The sequence below is a fragment of the Entelurus aequoreus genome, linkage group LG12 (assembly GCF_033978785.1).
Source record: "Entelurus aequoreus isolate RoL-2023_Sb linkage group LG12, RoL_Eaeq_v1.1, whole genome shotgun sequence".
NCBI lineage: Eukaryota > Metazoa > Chordata > Actinopteri > Syngnathiformes > Syngnathidae > Entelurus > Entelurus aequoreus.
Genome location: NC_084742.1, coordinates 23,532,215 through 23,553,661, shown reverse-complemented (window position 1 = coordinate 23,553,661; position 21,447 = coordinate 23,532,215). Strand labels below are relative to the sequence as shown.

The 21,447-nt window shown below is 38.8% G+C and overlaps 1 protein-coding gene across 1 annotated transcript in view; it reads right to left on the bottom strand.

Moving 5' to 3' along the window:
- stk26 (serine/threonine protein kinase 26) overlaps window positions 1–21,368 on the bottom strand; it is a 25,234-nt gene extending 3,866 nt beyond the window's left edge. The window contains exons 1-4 of the mRNA XM_062065265.1: window positions 21,104–21,368; window positions 983–1,051; window positions 726–887; window positions 31–87 (exon numbers count right to left, since the gene is read on the bottom strand). Coding sequence (XP_061921249.1) covers window positions 31–87; window positions 726–887; window positions 983–1,051; window positions 21,104–21,124 — 309 coding nt within the window. The 5' untranslated portion in view covers window positions 21,125–21,368. The remainder of the gene's footprint in view (window positions 1–30; window positions 88–725; window positions 888–982; window positions 1,052–21,103) is intronic.
- Window positions 21,369–21,447: the final 79 nt, after the last annotated feature.

Below are 21,447 nucleotides of genomic sequence, written 5' to 3'. Positions count from 1 at the left end.
CTAGTGAGCTGGGCTCTACTTAAGGCTTACCAAGTCAAGTGCAGAACCTCCACCAAGGTACTCCATGATGATCCACAGTTTGCTGCCCTGAGGGACACAACAGAGAAGGAAATAAGTCAATATGCTAACAAGACTGTTGTTCTTCACTTAGAAATCATATGTTGGTGTTGTTTTTGTTGTCTCTTTGTATTCAAATTTGAATAAAAGCATATCCAGACTAATTTGGTGGATTTAAAGATTCCTTCTCTATAAATGTCAGCCTGTTGGTAGGTTGGTATGAAATTGTAAATGGATATTGAGTGGGTAGATTTTGAAATGAATTGTATTGTATTTTGTATATTATATGATGATGTATATTTCAACTGTGGGTCCCTATCCATAAGTTGTACGCTTCTAGGGATTACCTTTTTACAGAACGGACTCTGATATTAACAAAAGTAATATCAAATTATGTCTGTAAATAAATGAAGAAATCTGTCTTATCCCCTTCTTGCCCCCGCAATTTTCCCCTGTGTCATTCTTCCTGCTCCGGTCCGGCTGTGCCAAGCATTACATAAATCCATTTAATAAAGTCAAATACAAATTAGGTAACAAAAGAAGTGCCTCACACTTCTCTTTTGCAAAGTAAATCTGTGCAGCAGATATCAGCATCCACATCAACAATATGATTTGCCTGAGTGGCGAGACAGGACATGTTTGGGGGAAAAAAGACAGCATAGGCAGACCTTGAGGTAAGAGCCATAGTACTTGGTGATGTAAGGACTGTCACACTGGCTCAGCACTGTGATCTCCTGCTGGATGTCCTCAATTTCATCCTCTGCCTCCTCCAGGTCGATTATCTTGATGGCCACCACGCTTTGTGTGCGATTGTCGATGCCTTTGAACACCTGCGGGGCAACAAGAGACACAGAGATAATAAAAAATGACAAGAAGTGAACACAAGAGACAAATAATTTAAAACGTAAGACAAAGAGTACGTTACCTCTCCAAAGGAGCCTTTACCAATGCGGTCCAATTTGTTGAATAAATCTTCTGGATTAATCTGAGAGCTCTGAGACAAGAAAAAACCACAGCATATCATAGCAGTTCATGTGAGAACAACATTTAAATACAGAGGGAACTCTAGAAAAACTGAAGCTTTACTGGAATGTCGTGTCGAATATGTGAAAATATGAGAAAAATGGATGGTCTGGGGATGTGGAAAATTGTTCGGTTGAATGCGTTGATGCTAAAAAGGTTTACATGAGTTGAAAAATATGGAAACATTTTGTGCTTTTCATTTCAGTCGTTTTTGTTAGCCACTTAGCAAGATAGTGTTAAAGGAGGACAACAATTTATTTGGAATTTTGCCATCATTCAGCATTTTTATTTGAGACAAGAACACACATCTTTCTCTTTTTTTGTGCATTCTAAATTGTAAGTATGGGACGGCTAACAATGTAGACAATAGCACTTACATATTCCGCCTATAAAGCCCTCTAAAAACATTCAAAAACTGCCAACAATACTCCATCACATGCCGTCATCTGCAAATTAACCAATTATTAGCAACATTGTTATTGTAAGAGTTAACGCTGATAAACTATTTTTAGTAACACAATGCTTTAATCACGAAGGCAACCCAGCTACAGCTGCATCACCTCTGAGTTGGTAAAGGTTTGTGCTAGATTTCAAATCATGCCTCATACTTGTACACTAAAAGGTTGTGGCCATATGTCAAAAAGATGGAACTCAATTTAGACTCGAAGACATTGCTAGGAAGACTCAGGAAGATAATCGTTTGCTTCCAGCATTTTTTTTCCCCAGAGGATTGAGGATTATCACTAGAGACGTCCGATAATTGCTTTTTTGCCGATAGCCGATATTCCGATATTGTCCAACTCTTAATTACCGATACCGATATCAACCGATAGCGATATATACAGTCGTGGAATTAACACATTATTATGCCTAATTTTGTTGTGATGCCCCGCTGGATGCATTAAACAATGTAACAAGGTTTTCCAAAATAAATCAACTCAAGTTATGGAAAAAAAATGCCAACATGGCACTGCCATATTTATTATTGAAGTCACAAAGTGCATTATTTATTTTAATATGCCTCAAAACAGCAGCTTGGAATTTGGGACATGCTCTCCCTGAGAGAGCATGAGGAGGTTGAGGTGGGGGTGGGGGTTGGGGTGTAGAGGGTAGAGGGGGGGGTGTATATTGTAGCGTCCCGGAAGAGTTAGTGCTGCAAGGGGTGCTGGGTATTTGTTCTGTTGTGTTTATGTTGTGTTACGGTGCGGATGCTCTCCCGAAATGTGTTTGTCATTCTTGTTTGGTGTGGGTTCACAGTGTGGCGCATATTTGTAACAGTGTTTAAGTTGTTTATACGGCTACCCTCAGTGTGACCTGTATGGCTGTTGACCAAGTATGGCTTGCATTCACTTGTGTGTGTGAATTTTAATTTTTGAAACCAATACCGATAATATTGAAACCGATACCGATAATTTCCGATATTACATTTGAAAGCATTTATCGGCCGATATCGGACTGCCGATATTATCGGCCGATACATGCTTTAAAATGTAATATCATCTCTAATTATCACAAATTCATAATTTGAACAGGGAGTACAAGTGTTGTGCTGAAAGATATAAACATCCTATCAGTCAGCATCCCAGTGAAGTCGGACAGTGTACAGTAAGTTGGGATGTACAGTGGAACCTTGATCCACGAACGCCTCAATTTGCATTTTTTTTCGGTCTATGAACATTTAGATAAATGAGAAGCAGCTCAACGGCGACAGTATTGCCAAGAAGAGCGGCCGTGCCAGAAACTTGAGGGTTCCAGGTTCACGCCCCACCTCTTGCCATCCAAATCACTGCCGTTGTGTCCTTGGGCAAGACACTTCACCCTTGCCCCCAGTGCCGCGCACACTGGTGAATGAATAATAGGTGGTGGTCGGAGGGGCATTAGGTGCAAATTGGCAGTCACGCTTCCGTCAGTCTACCCCAGGGCAGCTGTGGCTACAAATGTAGCTTACCACCACAGAAGTGTGAATGTGGAGTGAATGAATGATGGGTTCTCACTTCTCTGTGAGGGCTTTGAGTATCTAGTTGATAGAAAAGCGCTATATAATCTAATCCATTATTATTATTATTATTATTAGGTGATCATTTGAGAGAAGACTCGCCGTTTATATTGCGAAGTCTAAAAGTGACCATGCTGGAACCAAGAACGGAAGAACAATTTAAGGCGAGCCGTGGGTGTTTGGAAAAGTTTAGAAAGGGGAGGCGTCATTCACTGCGTCGGAGCAGCATGGTCGCTGATGGCGAAGCGAAAGAGAAGGCAGTACCGAGACACAAGCCAATCGAGGTCCGCCTCACACTGCTTGTTTGCGCTGATGCGAGAAGTGGCTGGAAGGTGACACTTTGCTAGTTTACTACTCCCAGATTGTTGAACAAATGCCACAAATATTCTAGGACACAAGATTTTCCTTTTTCGTTTTTTATTGTAGCAACATGTTTGGTAGGGCTGTGAATCTTTGGGCACAACCAGATTCGATTTTTGGGTGTAACGATTAATTTCAGAATCAATTCTCCATTAAAAATCTATACTTTTTTAATAACAATGGGTGTCACTTATATTGTTAACTACAGCTCTGATAAATGTTATATTACTTAAATGTTGCTATTACATGTTTTTACATTACTTAAAATAAAACTGGTTTTGATTGATAAAATTGTACCCAAACATGTAATAAAGTCAAATACAAATATGGCAACAAGAGAAGTATCCAACACGTATCTTTTCTAAAGTAAATTTTACAGCAGATATAGGCATCTACATCAACAAAAATATTTGTCTGACTGGCTGGACAGGACAGCTTAAAAAAAAAAATATATATATATATATATATATATATACACCGTATTTAGGTTACGGCAATGCTTATTTTTTATTTCTTTTTGTCCTGTCCAGCAACTCAGGCAAATCATATTGTTGATGTAGATGCCCATATCTGCTGTACAGATTTACTTTACAAAAGAGAAGTGTTGGATACTTCTCTTGTTTCCTTACTTGTATTTGACTTTATTAAATGGATTCTTATTAATGTTTGGCGCAGCCAGACCGGAGCAGGAGGGGATAGAAAGACAAAATAAGGAAGACAGAGGGGGAAATTCAGGGGACAAAAGGGGTACAACACAGCGAGACAACAACCACAACAAGTTCCGGCAATGCTTAAAATGTATTATGAATGTGCCTGTTACTACATTTGTATATACTAGCATCATGTATATAAAACATTGTTGGAGTTTTTTTTTATGTTTTTAAAGGGTTTTATAGATCGAATCCCTATTTCCTGCACTGTTAGTCGCCTCTTGTTCACTAGTTAGAATACACATAGAGATTGTGAATAATAGGCACAAAGTGCAGGCCTCCTTCAAGTTGTTCAAAAAAAATAAATGAATGATCAATTCACTAAATTGCAAATTTTTTTTAGAGTCTAAATCAATTAAATATTTCTACCAATTGATTTAAAAAACATACATACCGTATTTTCCACACTAAAAGGCGCACTTAAAACCTAAAATTTTCTCAAAATCTGACAGTGCGCCTAATAATCCGGTGTGCCTTATATATGGACCAATATTGAGCCACAACAAACCTAAACTTCATTTTCATAAAGTTTAGGTCTCGCAACTACGGTAAACAGTCGCCAACTTCATTTTCCCCCGTAGAAGAAGAAGTTCTTCTTCTATGGTAAGCAGCCGCCCCCGTAGAAGAAGAAGAAGCGCGCGATGCATGCTGGGATTTATGACGTTTCATTTCCATTTGTGTGTTTATGTAAAGACCCCAAAATGGCTCCTATTAAGAGACACGCTTACGACGCAGAGTTTAAACACAAGGCGATCAGTGACTAGGGTTGGGTATCGAGTATCGAGTATCGATTGGAACCGGGACTAACTTTCCGATTCTCCCGGAATCGTTCAAAAGTTTAAATTTCGATTCCTAGTTTCGATACCCAGTCCGCCGACCGGAAAAAAAGAATAAGTCCGCCGACCGGTAGAAGAAGCCGCTAAACACCAACGAAGAAGCGCCCACCGCCGGAAGTGTTAGCATAGCCAAGCCTATGTAGCCGAGCGAGTCAGTCCAGCATGGATAGCGAGCGTCGGCGGTCGAAGTGTGGCTTTATTTTACTAAAAAAAATGAAATATTGGCGAAATGTAACACGTGCGACAGGACTGTTTCGTGGTATTTTATTTATTTATTTTTTGTCATAAAAAAATACAATCATGTGTGCTTATGGACTGTATCCCTGCAGACTGTATTGATCTATATTGATATATAATGTAGGAACCAGAAATATTAATAACAGAAAGAAACAACCCTTTTGTGCGAATGAGTGTGAATGAGTGTAAATGGGGGAGGGAGGTTTTCTGGGTTGGTGCACTAATGTATCTTGTGTTTTTTATGTTAATTTAATTTAAAAAATAAATAAATAAATACAATTATTTTTTTATGTTTTATGTTTTATTTCTTGTGCGGCCCGGTACCAATCGATCCACGGACCGGTACCGCCTTATATATGAACAAAGTTTTGAAATATGCCATTCATTGAAGGTGCACCTTATAATCCGGCGCGCCTTATAGTGCGGTATATATATACAAATATGTACATCAATTTAAAAAAAAAAAAATTAAAATGCATATATGTCATACATCAAATGCTTTTGTAACATGTAATGTGTTTTGAAAAGGTTTTATTACTTTATTTTATAACAAATATTACATAGTGTAGATCAGTTGGAATTTAGAATAATGTTGAATTGAGAATCAATTCTGAATCTAACAGTCACCTCAAGGATACCTGGTGTTAAGTACTAAGAATGCTACGGTAGTTCTATTATGAGTTCACATCATGCCTTGTAGGTTTACAGTTCACAGGAAAAAGTGGCGACAATGCTAACCATTGCATGCTACCACCTTACAAGATAGCGTTAAGTACTAGAGATGTGAATGTGACAACTCACGATTTGATTTAAATTCTTATGGTGACAAATCAATTTGGAATTGATTCTTGATTCATACCGACTCCCACAATATATTATTTGGTAAAAAAATTATACTAAAATCTTTTCAAAATAAATTACAGGTTACAAAAGCTCCTCTTTCCAGCTGACGCACAGCACGTACATGGCACAGATAACGCCTAAAAAACATTTGAAAAAATTAATTCTTAAAAGAAAAAAATACTTTATATATCACAATATATGAATACATGCATTTTGAGATGACAAATTAGCTAAAAAAGTCAACAGTTAGCATGCCAGCATCAAGCTAGATAGATAGCATTAAGTAAGCGATACTTGTCAGTTTTCATGTTGGATGTGTTTGAATCAGTTAAATTTAAAAAAATTAAAAAAAAATCAGAATGGGATAAGAATACAAGAGATTTGCAAGGGTTCCGTTCAAAGACGGCCAGTCCATGGTGTACCCACAAAAAACTCTAAAAAGGATTATCCTTGTTTCCCTAATTCAGGGATGAATTTTAAGAGTTAAAAGTATGCTATTCCTGAAAAGTCCCTGAATAATACCGTTTTAATCAGGGAAGAAGAAGAGTCACTGACGAGCAGATGGTAGAAATGTGTCTCCTTCTAATTGAGGCGTAGGCTACCTTGATCAATGGGAAACTATTTTGGTGTTGTAATCTACCGAGTACCAGTGCTTGAGGAATATAACATTCTGCGCAATGATGAACCTTATCACAGTGAAACATACCACACTTTGCAATTACAACTAAGGAGAGAGGATAAATGAATTGCTCGTGGGTCTGAACAAACAACAGTCAACTTTTACCCTGAGCCGAGGTCGGTGAAGCAGCAGTTGAAGCAAACTACATAATTGCTAACAAAATAACATTAGTATCGACGCTGTATTCCCAGTGAGTTTGTTCATACATGCATGATGAAAGCTGCAGAACTTAGGTGTACCAAGAAGCGACAAGCATTTGCCAACATTAGTCAGATGATATGGAGGGTCAAATGGTTTTTTGATTAATTCAAAATGTAATTAGTTATTGCATAAACATGTGTGTCAGTAATTATGACCAATGTATGATCCTGTAACTACTTGGAATTGGATTGAAAGGAATGAGTGATTATTACATTTCAACATGTTAAAACAGAAAGTAAGCAGATATTAACAGTCAATGAACAAGTAGATTAATAATAAAGGTTCTACTGCTTGTCCCTCATAATTTTGACAAAATAATAGAATGGAAAATTACATGATGTGTTACTGCATACGTCAGCTGCCATACTAAGAGCCTTTGTTTGCTTACTTACTACTAAAAGAATAGTTGTATAGAATGTTCACTTTTATTTTATGACAAAATTCTTTGATTCCAACAAGAAACGTATGTTCAATGTATCATAAGATTTTCTGTTAAGATTTTTTTTGTGGTCCCCTTTATTTGGAAACGTATCGAAATACATTTTGGTACCGGTACCAAAATATTGGTATCGGGACAATCTTAGCTGCCACATAGGTTCATGGAATTATTAAATAAATAAATAATTAAATCGTGAAATAAATTACATATTCAGATAATTTATTGATTTCGGAAAATAAATAATAATAAAAAGGGAATTCAATATTGAAATAATATTTAAATGCTTTTATAGTTAAATTTATTTTTACATTCAATTATAGATACATTAAACACATTTACATATTTAAAGGCCTACTGAAACCCACTCCTTCCGACCACGCAGTCTGATAGTTTATATATCAATGATGAAATCTTAACATTGCAACACATGCCAATACGGCCGGGTTAACTTATAAAGTGCAATTTTAAATTTCCCGCTAAACTTCCGGTTGAAAACGTCTATATATGATGACGTATGCGCGTGACGTCAATCGTTGAAACGGATGTATTGGTACCCCATTGAATCTAATACAAAAAAGCTCTGTTTTCATCTCAAAATTCCACAGTATTCTGGACATCTGTGTTGGTGAATCCTTTGCAATTTGTTTAATGAACAATGAAGACTGCAAAGAAGAAAGTTGTAGGTGGGATCAGTGTATTAGCGGCTGGCTGTAGCAACACAACCAGGAAGACTTTGACTTGGATAGCAGACGCGCTAGCCGACGCTAGCCGCCGACCGCACGGATGATCGGGTGAAGTCCTTCAACCTTCCGTCGATCGCTGGAACGCAGGTGAGCACGGGTGTTGATGAGCAGATGAGGGCTGGCTGGCGTAGGTGGATAACTAATGTTTTTATCATAGCTCTGTGAGGTCCCCTTGCTAAGTTAGCTTAAATGGCGTCGTTAGTAACAGCATTGTTAAGCTTCGCCAAGCTGGGAATTATTAACCGTGTATTTACATGTCCATGGTTTAATAGTATTGTTGATCTTCTGTCTATCCTTCCAGTCAGGGATTTATTTATTTTGTTTCTATCTGCATTTGAGCCCGATGCTATCACGTTAGCTCAGTAGCTAAAGAGCTTCGCCGATGTATTGTTGTGGAGGTAAAAGTCACTGTGAATGTCCATTTCGCATTCTCGACTCTCATTTTCAAGAGGATATAGTATCCGAGGTGGTTTAAAATACAAATCCGTGATCCACAATAGAAAAAGGAGAAAGTGTGGAATCCAATGAACCCTTGTACCTAAGTTACGGTCAGAGCGAAAAAAGATACGTCCTGCACTGCACTGTAGTCCTTCACTCTCACTTTCCTCATCCACAAATCTTTCATCCTCGCTCAAATTAATGAGGTAATCGTCGCTTTCTCGGTCCGAATCTCTCTTGCTGCATTGTAAACAATGGGACAATGTGAGGAGTCCTTCCTCCGGTGACGTCACGCTACTTTCGGTATAGGCAAGGCTTTTTTTTTTATCAGCGACCAAAAGTTGCGACCTATATCGTCGTTGTTCTCTACTAAATCCTTTCAGCAAAAATATGGCAATATCGCGAAATGATCAAATATGACACATAGAATGGATCTGCTATCCCCGTTTAAATTTAAAAAAATCATTTCAGTAGGCCTTTAATTCAATTTCTAATTAATTATTGACATATTTAATTATTTACCGACTATAAGCCGCTACTTTTTCCTTATGCTTTGAATCCTGTGGCTTATAAAATGGCACGGCTAATTTATGGATTTTTCTTTGCTGAAGGCAATAATATAAATAATTTCATTAAAAAAACAAGCAAAAACCCTGACAGGGTGTTTTATTGTTTGTGCTATGGCACCATCTTTTAGACAAAATCACTCACTGCAGGTGCTGCAGTGTCCAACTAATTAAACAGACACATTGGAAGTGTCAGGATGTTGCCGCACTGTCTGCATTAAAACCAACAAAACTAAAGACAAGTTTCTGTTATTGAGTTGATGATATATTAAGATATCAGTTTCTCTTCTCACTCCATGCACACTAGGGTTGTCAATTAAAAGTTACTGGCAAAAATGTCAGCTGTCTCTGTGCGATATAGAAAATGATTATATTGTGATATTCGAGTATACGTTCTCATGCAGTTGCTTTTAGCTGCTGGTATTACACGACAGGCTCTTCTCACTCTTTCCTGTGTCTCCTTCTCCCAGACAGAAAGCGCACCTTCTTACATACGTCACGTCATACGTCACATACGTATACGCCCTCTCCCAGCAGAGAGGTAGCAGCATGGGTAACGTTAGCTGTGATGCTAGCGGTAATATGAGAGAAAGAAGGTGCGAATCTGGTAACAAATGAAGGAAGAATTCATTCCCCCAAAAAACAGCAGGGGGTCCATCGTCTGGCGGTGGTTTGGCTTCAAGTGGGAATATGTCGAACAGACAACCGTAATTTGTCAAGTGTGGAGCAAAAGCGTTGCTATAAAAAGTAGCATTACTGCTAATATGTAGCATCATTTGAAAAGTCACCTGCTAGAGAATTAAGAGTGTTTGAAACTCCGCATGTCAATATCTCCATTCGGTGCCACACGCCCACACCATCAAAATGCCGAGGCAAACATTTCCAGATCAACACCGTATGAAAAAAATAGTGATTTTTTTTAGTTGTGATTTCCTTCTCTGCATGAAAGTTTAAAATGAGCATATATTAATACAGTATGAAGAAGAATGTTTTAATGTAGACACATAGAATCATCATACTGCTGTGATTATATGCATCAAGTGTTCATTCAAGGCTAAGGCAAAATATCGAGATATATATCGTGTATCGCGCTATGGCCTTAAAATATTGCGATATTAAAAAAAGGCCATATCGCCCAGCCCTAGTTCAATGATGCCATTTCTGTTTGTCATGTATAATTTTGTCTATTTTGTAATAAACAGGTCAGTTTCTTGTTACCAACCATTGTGTATTATTCAAACTCACCTAATTCAGCTGGCTAGTTGTTATCAAGAGTACTAAAACCCTTTTCAACATGAATCTGACAACTAAGTAGGCTAAATAACTTTAAACTTTAATACATGCTCGGAGAGGCCAGTATCGACCAGTGTCGGTATCGGATCGGAAGTGCAAAAACAACATTGGTATTGGATCGGAAGTGCAAAAACCTGGATCGGGACATCCCTAATGCAGACAATCCACGGTAAGACAGAAAGACAGCCCAACACTAGTTATGAGAGTAACGTATGTGTCTGTAACAAACTAGATCATTTTGGAAAAAAATAACAGGAGCAGCACCAAAAAGGAACTCAGGCAGCGTGGCAGTTAGAGATAACAGGAAGGCAACACACACACACACACGCACACGCACACCCACACACACACACACATTTGCGCACACACACATAAATGGAGATGTTGAACCACAAAATGGCACAAAGAAGGTAGCTAAGTAAAGCCTGTGAGAAGAGGCTTTAAAGCCACTGGCAGCCTTGGCTGCTCGTGAGGAGCCTCTGTGGCCTCGCTCGACTTTCCACCAGACTAAAAAAAGGAACTGTAATAACACGCAGCCTCACCACGCCCTTCTGCCATTGCCGCAACCACACTCAGGCGGGACACACAGGGACGAGAAGAAAGTGATGAAGTGTGACCCTCGCCTGATTCTTTGGAATTGACAGTTTTGGGCTTTTTATGCATGCATGTGTTTAACATGTACACGTGTCTTCCTGGGCAGGAGGGTCTCAATCCGTCACAGAAAAGTGTGCTACATGGCTCGGTTGGTAGCGCGGCCGTGCCGGCAACTTGAGGGTTCCAGGTTCGATCCCTACTTCCGCCTTCCTCATCACTGCCGTTGTGTCCTTGGGCAAGACACTTTACCCACACTGGTTTAAATGTAACTTAGATGATGGCTTTCACTATGTAAAGCGCTTTGAGTCACTAGAGAAAAGCGATTTATAATCTACGTCAAATTTTCTTGGTGACCGTGGTCCTAACTCTGTTGACATCATTAACTAGCTCATTTCTTGTAATTTTGGGCTGGTCTCTCACCTTTATTTACAATCATTCTTACCCCACCAGGAGAATTTTGCATGGCACTTCAGAGTGATGGCCTGTTATCTTGAATTCCTTCCATTTATCAATTATTACGCCAACAGTGGTCATCTCCTTATCAAGCTTCTTGCTAATGATCGTGTAGTCCAGGGATCAATAACTGGCAGACCACGGTCCAAGTCCAGACCCAGACACTGTCCCATATGGACCTGGACCTATAGTCAATTATTTTAATAGTATTTGAAGTTTTGATGAAGCACTTCTATTTTGACCGGCGCAGCTTTTATAGACTTTACGATACTGGTTTATCGGATCAGGAAGTAAACGGACCAATTGCTTGCCAGTTAAACCAGCCCACAAGATACTGCTCAGCCAATCAAATCTGTGCATTCCCGGAGAGAGGTGAAACAAGTGACACGGAAGAAGGAGTGATAGCCACGTAAATAAGAAGGAAACAATTGAGACTAAGACACAATAACCCCTTGCAGAACCTAATATAAACACCTAAACTGATCTGTAAATCAGTGGTTCTTAATACTAACTTAGCGGTGTCCAAAGTGCAGCCTAAAGGCAATTTTTAGCTTGCATTGTTTTTTCATTTTTTGGGGGGAGGAGGCGCCTCCTGGACTTTTCGTACCTGTGCTTATTTCCCTTACTAGGGCTCCTAATTTTGCTGCTGACGTATGCTGTAACATGGCGCCACGTATGGCCTCCATGGTACTGCGCTCTCTAATTTGTTTCTTTATTTTTTTCATTGAACAAAAAGAGCACAGTCTACCAAGTCAAATTATTTGAGTGTTGAACATACTTAGCCAATAAAGCTTATTCTGATTCTGATATTGCATAATTTTGTAATGTTGTATTATTTTCTCAAAACTATTATTAATGTTCTTAATAATTTACTGTTAATAGTCAGTTACTTTCTGTTCTAACATAGCTCAGTTTACACATTTGTTAAAATGTAATAAACACTTATTAGTCTGTCGTTTCAATACTTTACATTAGTTTCGTGTAATATTACAAATTTGGGTATCAATCCAATACCAAGTATCTCAAGGGGGGAGCCAACCAGGTAGACTTGACAGGTCTGCCTGGTTGGCCACGCCTATAAGAACAGCTGATAGTCAACACGTCACAGTGGTCAGGTCCCTTCTGGAGATGACTGCAGATGACAGTCGAAACATGTCAGGTAAAAATTCCATCCAACATACCAAAAATATTGTCTGATTACAAGAAATCAATTGTAACAATATCAATTAGATATTAAAATTATATCACCATTGGCTCTGATTTAAATCCTTTGGTTTTAGATCTTAAAGTCCTCCTGTGTGCAGGGATTTATTTCCAGATTTTGTAAACAATAACAGAAAGGCAAAATATTTTTTCATTATAAAAAATATAGATGTAACTACTGTAATATCAACCAAACAATGATATGATACTTGGTATCATTACTATCTATATTTGCATCAATCCACCCATCTTGTTTACATTTAAGAGATCTAGCTATTGTATTCTCCTACAATGCATACTGTATAGTGTAGAATTTTTAGCTATTCTTCATCCTCCAGGGATGATACTTGTAAGAAGCATTATTTGCCACCATGAAGACAAAGATTGCTGACCTAAAAGCAGCTTTGCACTGTGGAGGGATGTTAGCCGCTACCGAGGACGCTACAGTCCGTTGAGGACACGTTTGTTTGCTTGTCTGTGTGAAATTTGATCGATATCTAAATTTGTGGTATCATCCAAAACTAATGTAAAGTATCCAAACAACAGAAGAATAAGTTATTACATTTTAACAGAAGAGTAAATAGAACATGTTAAAACAGAAAAATAAACAGGTATGAACAGTAAATGAACAAGTAGATTAATAATTCATTTTTACAGCTTGTCCCTCATAATTTTGACAAAATTATTGAATGAGAAATGACACAATATGTCACTGCATACATCAGCAGACAAATTAGAAGCCTTTGCTTGCTTACTTACTACTAAAAGACAAGTTGTCTAGTATGTTCACTATTTTATTTAAGGCCAAAATTGTTTTTGGATTGCAATAAGAAACATATGTTAAATGTACCGAAATATTTTTGTTAAAATAAAGCCAATAATGCCATTTTTTTGTGGTCCGCTTTATTTAGAAAATATCGAAATACATTTTTGTACCGGTACCAAAATATTGGTAACGGGACAACCCTAATCACAATATAACAATAGTATTAAAATCCCTATCGCTGGCCAAATTGATATCATTTGTATTACGCAACCCTAGTGTCCATTAGTGTTCCAGCTCCATTCATCTGCCAGACAGCATTTTGTCTGCTTGTCGTTTTTAATGACATCCATCCAATGACATGAATTTGCTAATTGCAGCAAACTGTTACTTTCCTGACATTCCTGATCACAGCTGTCTTGTTTAGAGATTGGCCAGTAAATTGTTGATGCCAGAAGGAGGTAAGTGGCCAAGGACTTCCCCTTGTATATGTAATCGCTGGGGTCTGTCTGTCAGTTAGCAACAAAGGTAACTCAAAAAGTTATAGGTGGATTTTAATTAAATAGTATAAAAAACACATGATCAGGTTTTGTGAGTGATCTGAATAATTTCTACTACATTAACTTTTTCTACTATATTACTTTTTTTTTGCCCTCAATTGACACAAATTGGATATTTTTTTGCTACTCAAAATTGATGTTTTCACTACAGATTTGGGCCACAACGGCACGTAGACCGAATTTGTTTGGAATCTGCTCTTTTCAAGTGTGACTGGCAATTTGGCAATTCGACCTGTTTGACTTTTATGTCATCTTTGTGTGCGCAGCACGATCCCTTTCCTTTTTGCAATTCTCTTCTTCCTCCTCCTGCAGTTGTTTTCCATCATCTGCCTACTTCCTCTACACAACAGCCATGGCACAAACCGACTCACCCGCTGATCTGTGGCGTCCATGTTATCTCGTGTAGTAGCAACTTCCTTGTTCATTTACGGAATCTGGTCAACTTTCTCTGTTTAATTTAATCCAACTGCGCATGCAAGTGACGTCGAGGTCACATTGGGGCCTGTGTGCATTTCTACTGGAGTGTGATAAAGATCACATTTAACCTGTAAACTAAAAAGATGTAAACGAAAAAATCAGATATCGAAAAAATCTGTTTTGGTCCACTTTGGCCTGCAGTGTCAATGTAATCATAGAGAGTGGATGCCTGAAAGAAGAATTCACTCTGTTTATTTAATTCCGCATTAGAACGCACGCGCCCTACTCTGGAGACTGATGCAAAGAGTGAACCCTCTTGCAGCCTGTGTCGAAGCAACAGACAAACAAAAACGTACAGACTTAAATTTTTTGTGGTCCTTCGATTTACTTGGCTATGTCTGTCTGTCTATTTGTTCGTTAACTAAAACGCTATGGGCAGATTTTGATTAAACTTTGAGTTTGAGGATCAAAAAACACAGGACGAGATGTTGAACAGTCCCTTGTGCCAAATGTGTAGAGTACTCACTCGAGATGTCCTTGTTGTTGAGAGTGGTAGACAGACAACGTCGGGGTGTGGGGTGTGGGGTGTTCTTGTGAGTTGTATGGGATATGAGACTTGGTCAGGGTTAAATTCCAGGACAATTGGACAAGCGACACATCTTCAGTAGTGTGCCCTTGCATCATTGGGTGTTTCGGCCTTCAAACACTATACACCCTCCACAAACATATTTCGAACATGCAAGCATACAACATGATACATCACAATTTCCAGTTTCTCTTTTCAACATGTTAGAAAATTAGTAGGAAGAAGCAGAGCTTATTTAATCCTACCCCTTTTCTTTTACATAACAGTTGCTAAAACTTTTGTTCACTTCATGTTCTCAATTTATTCACAATATACTCCATAAGTAATCACAATAAAAATAAATAAATAATTGGTGAAGTAAGTTATATTTCATATGATAAGATAAGTAAGATTATTTTGAGAATGAAAGAATGGATGGATGAAATAAATTCAGAATGTTTATCATGGTTCTTCTTCTTTGTACTTTGTAAACACTTTAAGTTTGAAGAGTTAGTACATTGTTTGATTTCTTTGCTTAATCCATTCCATTTAATTCCACATACTGATATACTGAAGGTCTTAAGTGTTGTACATGCATACACATTTTTTAAATTACATTTTTCTCTAAGATTATATTTGTCCTTTCAAGACATGTCATAAATTGGAGAAGGAACGACAATTATTTACTATTGGGAGATAGAGACTATTTTTGTGAAAGTTCTGCACTCTGCAAGTACAAAACCCAAAACCAGTGAAGTTGGTACGTTGTGTAAATCGTAAATAAAAACAGAATACAATGATTTGCAAATCCTTTTCAACGTATATTCAATTGAATAGACTGCAAGACAAGATATTTAATGTTCGAACAGAGGAACTTAATTTTTTTTTTGCAAATAATCATTAACTTAAAATTTAAAGGCCTACTGAAAGCCACTACTACCGACCACGCAGTCTGATAGTTTATATATCAATGATGAAATCTTAACATTGCAACACATGCCAATACGGCCGGGTTAACTTATAAAGTGCCATTTTAAAATTCCCGGGAAATATCCGGCTGAAACATCGCGGTATGATGACGTATGCGCGTGACGAAGTCCGAGTAACGGAAGTTATGGTACCCCGTAGAATCCTATACAAAAAGCTCTGTTTTCATTTCATAATTCCACAGTATTCTGGACATATTTTGCAATTTTTTTTAATGAACAATGAAGGCTGCAAAGAAGACAGTTGTAGGTGGGATCAGTGTATTAGCAGCGGACTACAGCAACACAACCAGGAGGACTTTGTTGGAGCGCTAGCCGCGCTAGCCGCGCTAGCCGCCGACTTCACCTTGACTTCCTACGTCTCCGGGCCGCCAAACGCATCGGGTGAAGTCCTTCGTCCTTCTGCCGATCGCTGGAACGCAGGTGAGCACGGGTGTTGATGAGCAAATGAGGGCTGGCTGGCGTAGGTGGAGAGCTAATGTTTTTAGCATAGCTCTGTGCAGTCCGATTGCTAAGTTAGCTTCAATGGCGTCGTTAGCACAGCATTGTTAACCTTCGCCAGCCTGGAAAGCATTAACCGTGTATTTACATGTCCACGGTTTAATAGTATTGTTGATTTTCTATCTATACTTCCAGTCAGGGGTTTATTTCTTTTGTTTCTATATGCAGTTAAAGCAAGATGCTATCACGTTAGCTCGTACCTAAAGCATTTCGCCGATGTATTGTCGTGGAGATAAAAGGCACTGAATGTCCATTTCGCGTTCTCGACTCTCATTTTCAAGAGGATATAGTATCCGAGGTGGTTTAAAATACAAATCTGTGATCTACAATAGAAAAAGGAGAGTGTGGAATCCAATGAGCCAGCTTGTACCTAAGTTACGGTCAGAGCGAAAAAAGATACGTCCATCGCTGCCTTTCAAGTCATTCACTGTAACATTCCTCATCAACGAATCTCTCATCCTCGCTCAAATTAATGGGGTAATCATCACTTTCTCGGTCCGAATCTGTCTCGCTCCATTGTAAACAACGGGGAATTGTGAGGAATCCTAGCTCCTGTGACGTCACGCTACTTCCGGTACAGGCAAGGCTTTTTTTTATCAGCGAGCAAAAGTTGCGAACTTTATCGTCGATTTTCTCTACTAAATCCTTTCTGCAAAAATATGGCAATATCGTGAAATGATCAAGTATGACACATAGAATGGATCTGCTATTCCCGTTTAAATAAAAAAAAAATCATTTCAGTAGGCCTTTAACGGTAGCAACACATTGCAAAAAAGTTGGCACAAGGGCATTTTTACCACTGTGTTACATGGCCTTTCCTTTTAACAACACTCAGTAAACATTTGGGAACTGAGGAGACCAATTTTTGAAGCTTTTCAGGTGGAATTATTTCCCGTTCTTGCTTGATGTACAGCTTAAGTTGTTCAACAGTCCAGTGTCTTACAGATGGAGCGACAAACTGTAGTTACTGACAGTGGTTTTCTGAAGTGTTCCTGAGCCCATGTGGTGATATTCTTTACACAATGATGTTGGTTTTTGATGCAGTATCGCCTGAGGGATCGAAGGTCACAGGCATTCAATGTTGGTTTTCTGCCTTGCCTCTTACGTGCAGTGATTTCTCCAGATACTCTGAACCTTTTGATGATATTACGGACCGTAGATGGTGAAATCCCTAAATTCCTTGCAATAGCTTGTTGGGAAATGTTCGACAATTTGCTCACGTATTTGTTCACAAAGTGGTGACTCTTGCCCCATCCTTGTTTGTGAATGACTGAGCATTTCATGGAAGCTGCTTTTATACCCAATCATGTCACTCACCTGTTCCCAATTAGCCTGTTCACCTGTGGGATGTTACAAATAAATGTTTGATGAGCATTCCTCAACTTTCTCAGTCTTTTTTGCCACTTGTGCCAGCTTTTTGAAACATGTTGCAGGCATCAAATTCCAAATAAGCTAATATTTGCAAAAAATAACAAAGTTTACCAGTTCAACCATTAAATATCTTGTCTTTGCAGTCTATTCAATTGAATATAGGTTGAAAAGAATTTGCAAATCATTGTATTATGTTTTCATTTACGATTTACACAACGTGCCAACTTCACTGGTTTTGGGGTTTGTAAATGGGTTATACTTGTATAGCACTTTTCTACCCTCAAGGTACTCAAAGCGCTTTGACACTATTTCCACATTCACCCATTCACATTGTTCACTTGCTTAAGTACCCTCTCTAAAGTTGAAATCAACCCTAAATGGCAATGCAGTGGTTGCCAAAATGTGATTCTATGCAATATTTTGATATTGCCACATCTCATCTGCACATTATTTACTAGAATACCTTTAAGAATAAACAAGTGCTTTTCCAGTTTGATTGTGTTGTTAATGATCCAAGTTGACAAGACGAAATGCAACAAAAGCTATTTGTACACTAAACATTTAAACACAAAATACAACATAACCACGCTTACATAGAGGCTCGAGGCTGAACTCTGACCCTTTTGAGGCCGTAGTAGCCAAAAAACAGAAAACAACCAAGTTAAACATTTAACGCTAGTTTGAGCATGTCAATCATTCCTCATCCTCATGCGTGCAGCAGCGATCATTGATTGTAAAAAATTAATCTGCGGTGAAATGAAGATCACATGTTCTCAAGAGCTCCACTGTATGCGTGTCTGTTTGTTTTAGGGGTTTAAGGTCACAGCTGTGAGCGGAGGCGGCATAAAAACAGCACCCCCCAAAGAAAAACGACCTTTGCAGAACGACCTTGTGTGAAAATAACTGAACATTTCCTGTTTTGCTTCAAAAGACTGCAAAAACAGCAAATGATCATTGATGGATTCCCAGCCTGCTTAGCAACAACTCTGTCTCCGTGGTATCCCAGGTCAACAATACTACTATTTATTAAAACCATAACAACTAGGACAGGAAATGTGTTCGCCACCTTGGAACAATAAAGATTTAATTCAATACATTCTCACTTTCCAAGTGGTCATGACACTGTGACTTTCAAACATCATTAAGCCCTCCTGCCAAGGTTCTAACATGTTTGCATTAAAATCAAAATAAATGTTTTTTTTCAATTGCAATAATTCAATATGTATACTGCAGACTTTTTATAATGGTCATTTAAATAGAAAGTGGATCGATGGCACTATCTACAGGAACAAAGGGGGCTGCACCTATGAATCCAACAGAGGGTGTTATAATTGTCATTGTGCACTCACGGGAAATTACAATATTTACCCACTTCTTCTTTTTCGTGGTTCAATGGTGATTTGTAACTCAACGGAGCATTTTTGGGAACATTTGGATCACACAGTAAAATATTAGTCTGCTTTCCCCCCTCCCCCAGACTTTTCTGACAAAAAATATCATTATCATAATACACTTGTGCACTCGAAATGCTGAGTGTGAAAGGTCACAAATCAAACCACAAGTGTGCCAAAAGAGAGACAGCCAAAGTCAAGCACTGTGTCCGCCCCACCCCGCCAGCGGGTGGAGTGAGCGCACCTAGGCAGGTTGCACAGGTTGACACACCTGAGAGCTTTTCAGTGTCCACTGACACTTCACTATTACAACATAAAAAGAACAGGGACGAGTTGTATGTACATAAGTAAATAATAAAAAAAGCTGTTTTGCAAATTATTCTAACATTTTAGCAAGCATTTTTAGGAGTTCCAAGCCCCCTTTGTGCCTGTCACAGATCACATCTGCCCATTTAAAATACCTACTGACCGTTGTTTAAACCCTATAGACTTAATTAAAATGTGTCAGTGTCATACCTGCCAGAGGTAGTGTCTAAGTGTGGCCTGTGACATACTGTAAGTACAAACACAGCCTGCATCACAACGAGACCAAGTGTATTTAGCTCCCCCCCTTTTCTATGGTGAAAAAAATGTTGACGTATTGTATATGCCGTCAGCTATATGATATCTAACTGTCAGATAATAACCTACAATAGATTCAGTTTAGCATGTTTCATAAACACAATAGTAGGGGTGTAACGATTAGTTTTAACAACGATTCGGAATTTGTGGTTGCCAATTCGATTAAGGGACGTTATTTTTTTAGAACAATACGATCCGAGACGATTCAGTGAGTTGAAATCGATTTAGTAAAGTTAAAGTACCAATGATTGTCACACACACACCAGGTGTGGTGAAATTTGTCCTCTGCATTTGACCCATTTTATTAAAAATAAAAATCAACCAGTGTCTTGGATACTGCAGGTGAAGTTTCCTATCTTCCTGTTGTTTCTTGTAAGGGAAAAATAATAATAATAATTATCGATGCAAACAAGCAAGTGAACAACAATTAACAGCCAATGCATTCATCTCTTACTTGAAGAAAGTGCAACCAACACTTAAGGTTGAATTAACAAAAGGAAAGCTCTTCTGCTCAAATTTTCAACATTCAAGCAATTTTCAATAAAACTGCAGTAACTAACATTTCAACAGTCGATTTAACTGCTAAATAAAGTTCCCCGACCCGGTCATACATTCTCTGTTCTCTGCCTTGGAGTCAACAATGAACGACTTTGTCCAAGGTGTGCGAAACCATGTACGCCCCCTCACTTCATAACTTCCATAGCCTCCTTCATCCATCTCTTCTATTTATTTCTTTCTGATGACTTTGCCTTGGGTGCCACTTGCCGTGTTCCGGAAGTCTGTAGGTCGCTGTAACTTGCTCCACTGTCACTTCCGTTTAGTCCAGGGGTGTCAAACGTACAGCCCGCGGGCCTGAACAGGTTTTATCTGGCCGGTGGGATGAGTTTGCCAAGTATAAAAATGAGTGGACATTTTTGAATGAAATAAACTGCTGTTCTAAAAGTGTCCACTAGATGTCGCAATAGCAATTATTTGTATCTTTGTAGATGATGCTACATGTGTAAAAAAAAATAAACCACATGATGTTAGTACATCAGTTGAGGAAAATGAGCAAACTACATAAATAACATCCTGTGACTTCTGTTCTTCAAATGGAAAAAACATGTCAATTCCCTCCCCCCAGTATGACTACTATGTTGGACTTCGAGGAATAAAAGCGTCTTGCTCTTTCACAACGACAAGTCGGCGCTTGATAAACTGGTTTAGTTGGCTGACGAGGAGGCTGTGAAAGCAGCCCAGTCTACCTTTTGTGCTTACCTGCATACCGGGAACCTCCATGGTGACTTTTAACTTAGAACGCCCTCTTCCTCCGCCAGGTTGTTTGCGTCTCTTCGCCTTCAAAACGGCCCACGGAGAAGGTGCTCTCCGCGCTCACAAAAAGTCTCTACAAACACCGGCGTGACTTCCCGGTGGAGGCAGGCTTCTCCCCGTCCGCGAGAGAGCACAAATGTCGGGAGAAGGGCAAGAAGAGCGTCCGGGGATGAAGAAGGGTGAAGCCGCACAAAGTTGAGCTGTTGCTCGGTGGGCGGAGCCATAGTGTTTCCCTGCGACTGACATCTGGCGGCCACAAATGGAACTACAGGCACGTTTTCACTGTGAAC